The sequence below is a fragment of the Ursus americanus genome, chromosome 13 (assembly GCF_024610735.1).
Source record: "Ursus americanus isolate L20-20 chromosome 13, mUrsAme1.1.p, whole genome shotgun sequence".
Classification (NCBI taxonomy): Eukaryota; Metazoa; Chordata; class Mammalia; order Carnivora; family Ursidae; genus Ursus; species Ursus americanus.
Window position 1 is genome coordinate 43,785,679 of NC_142139.1, and position 12,419 is coordinate 43,798,097.

At 36.3% G+C, this 12,419-nt stretch overlaps 1 protein-coding gene across 2 annotated transcripts in view; it reads left to right on the top strand.

The window, feature by feature from the left end:
• GUCY1B1 (guanylate cyclase 1 soluble subunit beta 1) overlaps window positions 1–12,419 on the top strand; it is a 45,666-nt gene that overhangs the window by 9,591 nt on the left and 23,656 nt on the right. Inside the window, exons 1-3 of one of the 2 annotated variants that reach the window (XM_045798765.2) lie at window positions 5,451–5,686; window positions 7,092–7,192; window positions 8,744–8,862. In XM_045798765.2, coding sequence (XP_045654721.1) covers window positions 8,770–8,862 — 93 coding nt within the window. In that variant the 5' untranslated portion in view covers window positions 5,451–5,686; window positions 7,092–7,192; window positions 8,744–8,769. Of the gene's footprint in view, window positions 1–5,450; window positions 5,687–7,091; window positions 7,193–8,743; window positions 8,863–12,419 lie in introns of those variants that run through there. The other variant, XM_045798764.2, reaches the window with a different exon arrangement.

Sequence of the window (12,419 nt, forward strand, 5' to 3'; positions counted from 1 at the left end):
TAGGAGAGGTTTATGGATGTGTCTTCAGAATTCGGGCCGTTACTAATGAGACTCTTGTGGCAGCCTGTACAAAGAAAAAAAATGCCGTTATGTATCAAGAGTGATGTCACTTTGCCTCAATCTGTGTCACTCTTGACAGCATTTACTGTTACTGTTTACAGTAGTTGGGTGAGTGAACACTTTGACTTACGGAGGGACCTTTATTAACTGAAAGAGGCTGCAAGCAGGAAGCCGTCGCTGCATTTAAAGGGCCCGTCTCTCCCCTTGTCTCTCTCCGGGGCAGCTGCCTCAAAGCAGAGTTTCTTCTTTGCAGATTCAGACTTAGTGGGAATCCACAACTGAAAATCGAGGGGTCAGTAATACTTCACGACCACTCAAAAAAAAAAAAAACAACCCAATGTGAATTTTTAACTTTGTAGATATTATATATAGTTATCTGTGTTTTATAAGTGGGGGATTTTAATTTTAGTACTGGTTGGACACAACTCAACATTGATGATGTCCTTACAGGGCACTGAAATAGACCATCTTGGGGCTTATTGTCAAGAAGACATCTACATTCTGTGTTTTAATTAACCATGTTCTGCGATAATGGTTTTTAAAGATAATTGGTCAGGTTGATTGTTTGATGTGTGCTGACCTTTTCCTTCTGAGATCAAACCCTATATTGAGACTTTATTTTTAAGATGCCTGTTTTCAGGGGTTTACATCACAGAACACCTGCTTTCACACCTCTATGAGAAACCTCTTTACTTAAAAGTCAGGTCCTTCTAGTATACCAAACTTATCTGAAAAGTGTAGAACAGCAGGAACTCAGTGTCAGAGTATGAATTCAGTTTTTGTACATTCACATTTCACAGTTAAGGATTATGTCCTTAGTATGGAATTATGAAAAATGCTGCCTGGATATTTATGACAAATTGAGTACCTAGTCTTTAAAAATTAAATAGTAGTTGGAAAACTAACTGCTCACTTTTGCCAATAATATTTGATTGTTTGATTTTTTAGTAGGGAGTTTAGAAACATGTGAGGGAAATGGGTTTAATTAATACATTTGCTTCTTTTAAAACATTCATACATTTATGGAGCACGTGTTCTGTTCGAGCACTTGGGTTAGATGCCAATGATTAAAAAAGCAAAGGCAAAAGCCAAAACCACAGAACACCACAGTAAAAATACGTAGTACTCTTGGGGAAAAGTAATGAGTGTAAATAAATGATCAATTTAAATTTCAGCAAATAGCCATCATTAAAAGTTAAGTAGGAAATTGCTACTTGGAAAATTTTTCATGTACACCTACTTAATTTTTAAACACTTACTGTGGCTACAAATACAAGGAATATGATGATTTCTTATTCCATCTCCAAGTGAGAGCTTGGTCTTTATTTTTAAGTCCTTAGGGGAGATAGCATTTATGAATTCTTGGCTGTGTGAATTAAGAGAAATTACCATCAAATCAAAAAAATAAGAGCATCTGTAGTTGGACTCTTTGGATGCTGAATAAAAACTCCCAATATTTGATTGTCATTCTTTTCCTTCTCTTCCTCCACTTGCCATTTTGTCTTCTTCCTCTTGCCCCTCCTCCTTCCCCTTCTTCAACAACTAGAATATTGACAGTTGGCTGTATTGGGCAGTAAGTGGGTGGGAAACACTATTCTAAGCCCTTTATGTAGACTTATTCTGCCAACCAACAGGACTCCAGGTAAGCACTGCTGTTCCTCTATTTTACAGATGAAGAAACTGAAACACTGAGAGGTGAACCTGCCCGAGGTTAGTGCAAGCCCGTAGGAAAGTAGCTTAGCTGCTGCTTCTGCATTCTGTGTGAGAAAACACTATGACTTATGATACAGATGAAACCAGATGGGTTTCACTCTATCTAGGTTTACTTGTTAACCAAAGAAAGTGCCTTTTTCCCTCCACTTCATCCAACCTCATTTAAGCCACTTTAAAAATAAATCTTTCAATATGTCTTACCATCTGCTGACTTCTTTTATTGAATAATGCACCAAGTAGAAAAATGTAATGCTTAGCCCAAATACAGTTATTGAGTATATAGATAAAGATAACACAAACTACTGGAAGTGATACTGTTTGGAAAGAGGGGAAGACTGTATTCTTTTGGGGTTATCCAAGAGATATTTAAAATACTAAGAAACAGCAGGATATAATAACGCGAACTCGGATATAGGATGATAATAGCTCTGGTTGCCATTTTGATAGATGAACACTATTGAATATATTTTAATCCAGTTTACTTCTGGTTTCATATGATATTTGCTGTATCTGAAAGTTACTGGAAAAAAAAAGTATGTCCAAAATCTTTCATTTTTGAGAAAATTTAAAACTGTTTCCCATAGCAACCTGTGGCTTTTCTCACACATAAACTAAATATAATTTAAATAATAGGGAATTACATACTTGCTTGGCGTATGCAACAATTTAAACAAAGTTAATGCTCAGAAAATATATCCTGAAAGATGTGTGAGTCTAGAAAATTTGGTTAGTGTCGTTGGCTGAATTTGGATAATTTAAGCACAAAAGAAACTGCCAAGAAGATAAACCTTAAATATTGTTAGAAATGTTCCGTCTGTATATTTGACACATCCTTTATGTTTGCTTTTAAGAAAAGAGCTGGAAACTTATGGAGCATTATGAGGTGAGCTAATATTAGCTGAATTATAAAAATCATTTATGTAATCTGAATATTAGCTTACTCCCCAGCTTTTCTTTGCTGGTCACCCTTTGTGGTTTTAAGTAGCTAGTGAGAAAAAAACATCTCCAAGAGGAGCAAGGGAAGAGTGTAATGTCAGAAGGGGGCCCATTGACGCTTCCCTCAAAAAATAGTGACAGGTATATCTTTAAGATGTATCTGAGAGATGGTTATTATCATAGCTCTGTACCTTCTGGAGGCTAAACCATTTGACAGCATAAAGCCTGAACAAATATAAATTTGTCCAGAAGTTAGAACAGTAGTATTGAGAATTGAGACACATTGAGAAAGTATTTCTAGGACCTTCCTTGACCATATTGCCTGAAATTAATTCTTTTGCATACTACTCCTTTCGCACTCTAAATTCTCCTTTCCCCTGAAGAGGGAAAAAGATGAAGAATGACTTACGGGAGAAAGGAAAATGACTCCAGAAAGATCAGGTCGTGGAGATCAATTGTACCTCCAAAAATCTTGCTGGGAAATTAATTTTTCCAAGGAAGCCTCTTATAATCACTATATTTGATATTGCATCCTTCCCCTTCTTCCTATGTCCCTATTCTTATCCCTTTATCTTCATCTACTTTATTTTGTAACATTCATCACCTCATGATAGGTTATAAAATTTGAGTATATATTTATTGTTCATTGTTTCTACCAGTTAAAATGTAAGCTCTTTGAGAGCAGGGATCTTTATTTCCTTCCCTGATATATTAAAAGTACTTAGAAAAGTGCCTGGGGCATAACAGGTGCTCAAATATTTGTGGCAAAATACCCCTTGCTGGGGTGAGGTCGGGGGAGAGTAATTAAAGGGTCAGTCAAAATTCCAAAAGATTTCCAAGATAAATGTAAATAAGGAATCCTAAGTATTTTAAATAATTCATTAGAATTTAGTGTGACATTTTTCAAAGAAGATGAAATCCTTCCATGTACTACTGTTTAATTTATATTTCAGCCTCCCTCCAGGGAGCATGTTGGGCTGATCATTTCAGGAAGTAAAGCTTAAAAGATAAGGGAGCTTATTTTATTAAAACAAGAGAAGGGAAAAAAGGAATGCATTGACTCATGGTTAGGGGATTTCTAGGGAAATGGCCATTCTTCTAGTTTATGGAGAGGGATTGAATATTCGGTTTGTACCTCATTCATTTAACTATTGTTACGGATTGGTGAGTGTTTCTGAGGAACTGAGTTTATTATAGAAATTTATGTCATCTGACTTATCCCAGTGGGAAGAAAGAGAATAGGGCACAGTGAGAACATAAAGTAATTTATACTTTTTTATATAGTTAATTAAAATGTATCTATTTTATTGGAATACCCTAAATTAGAGGCTTCAAAATCCTAATATGTTGACCAATGCTATTTTGTAATAAAATGTTAGTTGGCAAAATGAGAAAAATTAGGTTATCCATATCCTTCAAATCAGCAATCCCATTTCTAAAAATGTATTCCATTTTTACATAGAAGTACAATTATTAGCTACTAAGATACTCATCACAACATTGCTTATATTTGAAAAAAATCAAAGCAATCTAAATGTTTATTAAAACTTCAATATGTCTATACAATGCAATTTTAGGCAAAGTACAGAAATGTATTTATTCACATGAAGAGATATCCACCAAGTACTAAGTTAAAAAAGGAGATTTTAAGGCAGTATCTATCTGGAGTGAGTCATGCATACAAGTATATTCAAGCATGCACAACTCAAATATATTAGCACTGGTTTTTGGGATAGTGGAGGATTCTTCGAAAGGTTTCCCTGCCTATATTTTATGTTTTTACACAATTAGAAATTAGAATGTGTAAGACACATAATAGCATTTATCAAGAGGTAAGTCAGTGTTTGTACATTATGTCTTCATAATTTGGGGCTGTTTCACTGACCTCTGGTATTAAAAAGACTTGAGGTTTGGAACGTGTGTTCCCGTCCTTTCATAGCTGTGTATGTACCACAAAAGGAAGACTGCCACATCTTCTCTACAGCTCTTTAATTTTTTGAATACGTAGCCATGGGAAGCACTATGGTCATTAGTAATATATATATATAGACACACATACACTCTCAACAGCTTAGAACATACTTTCGCACACTGAGTCTCTTAACAATGTGGTAACTGGGTTATATTATTGCTCTTGTTTTTAAAAAGTGGGGATTTAGGGGCAGCTGGGTGGCTCAGTCGTTAAGTGTCTGCCTTCGGCTCAGGGCGTGATCCCAGCGTTCTGACATCGAGCCCCACATCAGGCCCCTCCACTGGGAGCCTGCTTCTTCCTCTCCCACTCCCCCTGATTGTGTTCCCTCTTTCGCTGGCTGTCTCTGTCAAATAAATAAAATAAAATCTTTAAAAAAAAAAGTGGGGATTAAATGCTCACGTGCTTTGTGTGAGTTGTCCAAGTTCATTCAGCTGGTACATTCTGGGCTCTGAAATTCAGAGCTCGGGGCCTACCATAATCACCCTCTTTTTTTTCCCCATGCAATGTTATACACAACTGCAGGCAAATAAACGGTATGTTCTTAAGAACACAGGGTACTTTTTAAGAATATCTCCATCCCCCCGGACCTAACACATGCCACCATTTGGAGTTTATCCCTTGAGCAGATGCTGGTATTCTAGCCACAGACAGCAGCTGCGAAACACAGCTTCTGAGAGAGAGAGGGACCTGGCCTGCCCCGGCAGCATTTCATAAGTTCTATTCAAGCTACCGTGTTGCAAGTTCACCTGATGATAGTGGCTGCTTGGTCTTGCATTCTCCTGGCAGCCTGCGGGGATTTAGATGAATCGGATTGAGAGATTTCCAAGCTCCACCTATTTTTGTGAATTTAACACTGGAAAAGATATCTGCAAACTTGTCAGTTCTCTTCTACAGCTGGCAATATTTTGAATAATAGATTTCTCCTTCGGACACTTGTTTGAGAAAAATAATCCAAATCTTACCAAGATAAATATATTTATATGATCATGACAGCTACGAAAAATGGTAAGTATAACTTCCTTTCATGAATACTGTATATATATTTTGAGCTACTGTATTTAGTTAACTAAGGATATGTTAGGAGATTTTATCAGTCCACTTGGCACCTCAAACCTAGTATATTTAAAACATAACTCTTTTATTTTTAAGTAGGCTCCATGCCAAGCATGGAGCTTGAACGTGGGGCTTGAACTCATGACCCTGAGATCAAGACCTGAGTTGAAATCAAGAGTTGAACGCTTACCCAACTGAGTCACCCAGGCACCCTTGGTCTAACCCACTCCTGCTCCACTCCACTTCCAACAGCCTTTCCCAGTTCAGCCATTGGTGACAACATCCTTCCAGTTGCTCACGCCAAACCCTCAGTGTCATCTGTGTGTGTGCTGTCCTTCTCTCACACCCTGTATCCAACCCATCAGCAAATCATGTTGAATTTGCCTTCAGAAGATATTCGGTTTGGACAACTTCTCCCTCTTTGCACTGCTTCCACTCTGAATCAAGTTATCAGCCTTTCTCACCTGAGTGTTGGTAGTAGTCTCCCCACTGGTCTCCTTGCTCTGTCCTACACCCTTCTGGTCCAGTCTCAATGCAACAACAGGATGGATTCCTTTAACCTAAGTCAGTTCCTCTTGCTGCTCATGTCACAAAGGCGAAAACCATCCATCTCTTTGAAGTAAACGCCACAGTCACCCCAATGTCCACCCAGGCCCCTTGTTACCACTCTGACCCATTCCCTTACAGCTACTCTGCCCCCACCGCTATTTGAGCTGGCCTCTGCTGGTCCTCCAATGCCCAGGCCCTCTTCCCCACATTGCTCATGGCTCACTCGCAGCGCTTCCTTCAGACTCTACTCAATGGCCAGTATCTCAGGGAGGCTTCTTGGCTTTTGTACTCAAGCTTCCTACCCCACTACCTGTCTTTATTTGTCTTCAAACTACTTACCATTATATGTTACTTATTAGTTTTATGCCTGGTCTGTCTCCCCTCCTAGAACGCATATGTCGCAAGAGGTCAGGTTTTTTTTGTTTATCTTGCTAAAGGCTCAATACCTAATGCCTGGAACCATGCCTGGCACATATAGGGACTCAACCAATATTTGCTGACTATTTGTTAAACCAAAAGTTATTTCTTGATTATAGGTAATATCAGGCATTGTATCGGGCATTAGAGTACTATATAAATGCTAGTCTTGCTAAACTGTGCTTAAATATGTCATTTTAATTTGGGGAGGGGAATGTGAAATGATTTCTTCTTAATCATTAGACTTTTAGGCACATGGCATCAATTTAAACAAATTTGCCGAAAACATCTCATTTCAGGTGTAAAACCACTGTTTATACAATAGTTTTAGCTATAGTAGCTATTCTTTTATTTCAACATTTGCCCCCTGTCTCTTGTTTTTGTTTTCCAGAAAAGAAGCACAGTTAGATGAAGAAGGACAATTTCTTGTCAGAATAATATACGATGATTCTAAAACTTACGACTTGGTTGCTGCTGCAAGCAAAGTCCTCAGTAAGTTGAATGTGACTTTCCTTCTTTGGCTAAGTTACACATAGAAGCCCAAAGGAATACATGAACCAAGATCCTGTTGTAGAGTTACGTGGGTTGTACACTGCACAATGGTGGAGGGAAGGCTCAGGCTTTCCAGAGTCCTAGTTTTCATTTACAAGCTCTTTAGAGAGTGGAGGAGCTCTCTGCATCCCCTCACAGAAAACCATGTGTTGGGGTGGAAAACAATTATTGGAATGTAATAATAACTTCAGTTATGTTGTCAGCAACACAGTAATTACAGAAGTGTAGTATGCAGAAAATATTGTCCCCTAATCTCTCTTGCAATCTCGTATTCCATTAACTATTGGTAAAAGAAACAAGAAACTGAGATCTACATCAGGGAAAGCTCAAGCAAAGGAGGCAAAGTTCTAAAACTGCTTCATGGAATAATGAGCTGTTCTCAAAGTTATTCTCATGTGCTTAATTTACATCAAGGCTATTGTTTGGATAGAATAGGAAGATGCTTTTTAGCTTTGCCACTGATAACTAGAAGAGCAAATATTTATTGCAGAATACAATGGATTACAAAAATGAAAACAATGAATAACAAGGAATTACAAAGAAAGTATGATAGATTGTTAATAATAAAAATATTCGACCTCATTAGTAATCAAAACTGAAACATATGAAATTTGAAAGCACGGTGGCTTTCAGGTGTGTTCGCCACCAAAACATACATTGGTAATTTTTAAAAATTAAGCATCTAGTGTAGTCAGAACTAGAGTCAAAGAGGAAATTGCACACATTGTTAATCTGATGGTAAATTAAGACAACATTGTAGAGAATAATTTTGCATCATTAGTCAAAGCCTTTAAAAATATGTACAAACATTTTTCCTTAGGAATTTTTCCTAAGGAATTATTAGATCTATTTGCATTAAGATTCATGTATATTTTCATTTTGGAATAACTTGTATTATCAAAATTGAAAAAGTCTACATTTTTGATAAGAGTGGATTGATTAAATAAATTGTTGTGTCCCTAAATTAAAGAGATGGCAATTAAAATTGATATACAGGAAAAAAATATTTCCTAAAGATTTTAGGAAATATTAATTATTGAACATTAAGAAAAAAAGTAGGATATTGGGGTACAGATTATATGTAACCAACTTACTAAGTATGCATATTTACATGACAAAAACCATTTTTCACCAGAATACTGTCATGTGCATTCTTGATAATTTTTTTTCTGTGTTTTTCAGAAAAAAAATCAGCTAATACATTAAATATAGGTTTAAAAAAGTTCAAAATTAAGTAGTTTGTTGTGCTAGCTGAGAAACTGATTGTTTTGCACGTAGGTACATATCTACGCTACTGACATGTCAATGTTTTGTCTTCATAGATTTCATTGTATTGTTCAGGCCAGAATTTTTTCTTGTGATCGATGACTACTTGCACAAAAATTGAGGATATTTTAGTTTTTAATTATGCACCTCTTTTCATTCTTCCCATTTACAATATTCTAGCTGTAATATGTTTTATTGTTGTTGTTCTCCCAAACCTATAAATAGATCTCAATGCTGGGGAAATCCTCCAAATGTTCGGAAAGATGTTTTTTGTCTTTTGTCAAGAGTCTGGTTATGATACAATCTTGCGTGTCCTGGGATCTAATGTCAGAGAATTTCTACAGGTAAGCAATTTGAAGTCCATAGTTAAAGGTTCTGAGTTCGTGATTCTTAAACCGAGGCTCCAGAAGACTTTTGCTCAGCCAGCTCGTGTCTTGCTGCTGAAATGAAATCACAGTGACTTCTTCTAACTCAAATAAAATAATGGTTATTGGGTGGTCTTGAATACATTTTAGCATTTGTATGTTATATTTTTTTCTTTAACTTTTGGTTGCCGACCTGCAATATTCAAGGTGTAAATTCACGTTCTCTGAAAATCTCAACATGGCCCTATTGTGATCTGTTCAACTGCCCCATTTTTAATGGTTTATATGTGCTAGGAGTTGTGGTTTTATTTTAGATATATGATGTGGTCTTATTTTCTCTTTTAAGGTATTCTTCGTTTGTATAGTGTAATTCAATAGTACATCAGTATCGGTGACGTTCTCCATGGGCTCCAAGTTTAGGAGAAAGCACGGTGGCTTTCAGGTGTGTTCGCCACCAAAACAAATTTGAGAAGCATTGCTCCCAGTTACATATTAATTAAGCTACTGTAGAAAAGAAAATAGGAGAGCACTCTCAAAGTCAGTTTCAGGTGAACGAAAGAAAGAATGTCCCCAAAGACCTTTGTCTTCTATGCTTGTTTAAATTAGCTTTAAGTTTTTACTAGTAAATTACACATTAGATGGTAGACTATTTTTGGATTGACTGACCTATTTTAAGCACAGGCCTTTGTAAGACCCTCTTCTTGAAATGTGTTAAGGTTGAAAATTATGTGGTTGTTTGTAAAGGATTATTTCTAAACCAGCTGCTGAAGGCGGCCAGATCTTGCTGGAAAATGATGTCAGCGCAATACTAGCTGAACCGAAGCCCAGTTTTGAGGGAATGTAAACTACGTTCAATCCAGCTGCATTATTGATTTAACAGCCAAAATAAGAACTGTAGTGTTTAATCAAAATGTCTGTTGTTTACATAGTGACATTTTTCTTATAAACTTAAAACAGCATTAAATCAAAATGGAAACTGGTTTGCAGTGCCCTGCCATGGGTTTATGGAACTACTGGTGTCAAAAAAAAAAAAAAAAAAGTTGCCAATTCCAAATGAAGTAGCTGCCAGGAGATTTTTAAATTAAGCTTTACAGGCTGTATTTAAATGAGTTATTTCAAAGGGATTAAAGTTTGATATTTAAAGTTTATTGGGATTTTGGATTTTTGAATACATATTCTGTTTTTTAATACTCTTGTTGACTCCTGTCACCTTATCGGCAAACTTGCAATTTGCAGTTCCTCTGTCTTTAACTTTTGTTCTCAATGGCCACATCTACATAACAAAACAACTATCCACACGATTTTACAAAAAAATTTTTTACTTTCCTCGCTGTGACCATCTGCTAAATTTGTAAAGGCACAGTAAGAGAGCAAGCAGCCTCTTGGTGGGTCTCCCTAGGGTCTAGAGCTGCACCATCCACCAGGATAGCCACTAGCCACGTGTGGCTACTAAGTATTTGAAATGTGATGTACTATGGGTAAAATACAGAACAGATTTCAAAGGCAGCACAAAAAGAACACAAAATTGCTGATAAATATTTTAAGCAAATTACATGTTGAGATAATATTTTGGATACATTGAGTTCTATAAAAATAAATCATGAACATTAATTTCACCTGTTTCTTTTTTTAACCACAGCTACTAGAAACTTAAACATTTCTTACGTGCCTAGTATTTGCGCCTTGCTCTAGTGGCTTTTATTGCCTTCTGTTTCCATTGGACAACATTACTTTAAGTAGCCCTAAGTCCTTTTTCCTCAAAGTCAATATGCAACTTTAGTTAATACATCTTTAAATTACATATGATTTTACTTTTCTTTCAGTATGAGTGTGAATAACGAAGAAACTAGAAAGTTAGAATACTGTGGCATTTTCATCAATATTGGTTTTTTTTAATCTAATTCTTTTTTCCTCGTTTTTCAAATTGTATATTTTACCAGCAAATTGAATGGATAAAATACTCTAGGTATTTGTCTTATGATTAGCCTATTTATATAGAAATTAAATGAATATTTTTTCCTGTATAAGTGATTACAAAATAAACCAACTGATTTTCATAAATTATCTTAAGATCTTCATTCCCATATAAAAATTTATATTTTTCATTATATAAATTAATAAAACATTATTTTTCGTAGACTTTAATCCTTCACTAAAGAGTAAGATAAACTGGGTCTCATTTTAAAGAGAGTTTAAAAACTTTCCTTTTTCACCCCCTGATTTTAATTAATTGTCAAAGCTGTAGAGTCTATTTCCTAATTACTGTATTTTGAGGATTCTACCACTTTTCTTCATTTCCTCTACACTTTTGTGGGAGCTATCATTCTTTAGAGATTGGATGGTTTTCCAGCCTCCCTTTAAGCCTCTTCCAATCTCTTCTCCATTCCATAACTCTACTGTTTTTTTCTGAAATGCAAATATATCTCGTTATATTATTTTCTTGCTTAAACCCTTCGATAATTCCCAGTTACTCACTGGAAAAGGTAGAAAGTAGTCAAAATGATTGAAACTACTTACATCCCCTATCCATCTTACCTCTTCCTCTCCCACAGCCCGGCCAAACAGAACTTCTTTCAGGACCTTTGTTTTTATCTTGTTCTCTCTATCCTCTGAGCTTTGCACCTGCTCTTCCCTTTGTCTTTAACACTGTTACTGCTACTTTCACCTAAATAATTCCTGTTCATCCCGTTGGTCAAATTATTTCTTCCAGTAGGACACCACTCCTCTCTCCAGTCTCTGCCCTTTCTGAGTCAGGGTTATTGGCATTTCCCATGTTTTCACAGTACACTCTACTTCCCCAGCCCTCGGATTTCTCACACTCTATTATCACTTCCTGTTTGCTGGGCTGGAATGTAAACTTCATGGAGCCAGAAACCATGTATAATCTCTTAATGATGATATCTCTACAGATGCAATCTGTATCTGGGAATGAATAAATATAGTTTTTGAAGATTGAAGAATGAAGATTTGTTGTTTGTACAAAAAGAGGAAGCAAATACACCAACAGCTCAAGATCAATTCTTTTATTAAAGATAACAAAACTTATTTTATTATTCTTTTGATGAGACTATGTAAATTTATTTAGAGATGAATTAGTGTCTGAGACCTATATAATAATAGACACACTAGACCAATTTCCACCTCGTGTAGACGTGGCAAATTACTATCTATTAATTAATTTACAAGTTACATTATTTGTATCTAGAAACTTTTAAAATGATCATTCTAATATCTCCATTTGGAGTTCCCAGGCAACAATAAAACAGCTGCTGGAATTATAACCTGGGAAACCATTTGACTATGCCTTAGGCTGGGCAGCTGTGACCACTCATCATGGTTCCGAGGAGGACTTCCTTAGAAGTTGTCTTTTCTCAGCTTCTCAGTTGGATACATTATTAAGAATGGTTCTTGGGGCACCAGGATGGCCCATTCAGTTGAGCATCTGACTCCTGATTTTGGCTCAGGTCATGATCTCACCATCATGAGATGAAGCCCCTCATCGGGCTCTGCACTAGCTGTCGAGCCTGCTTAAGATT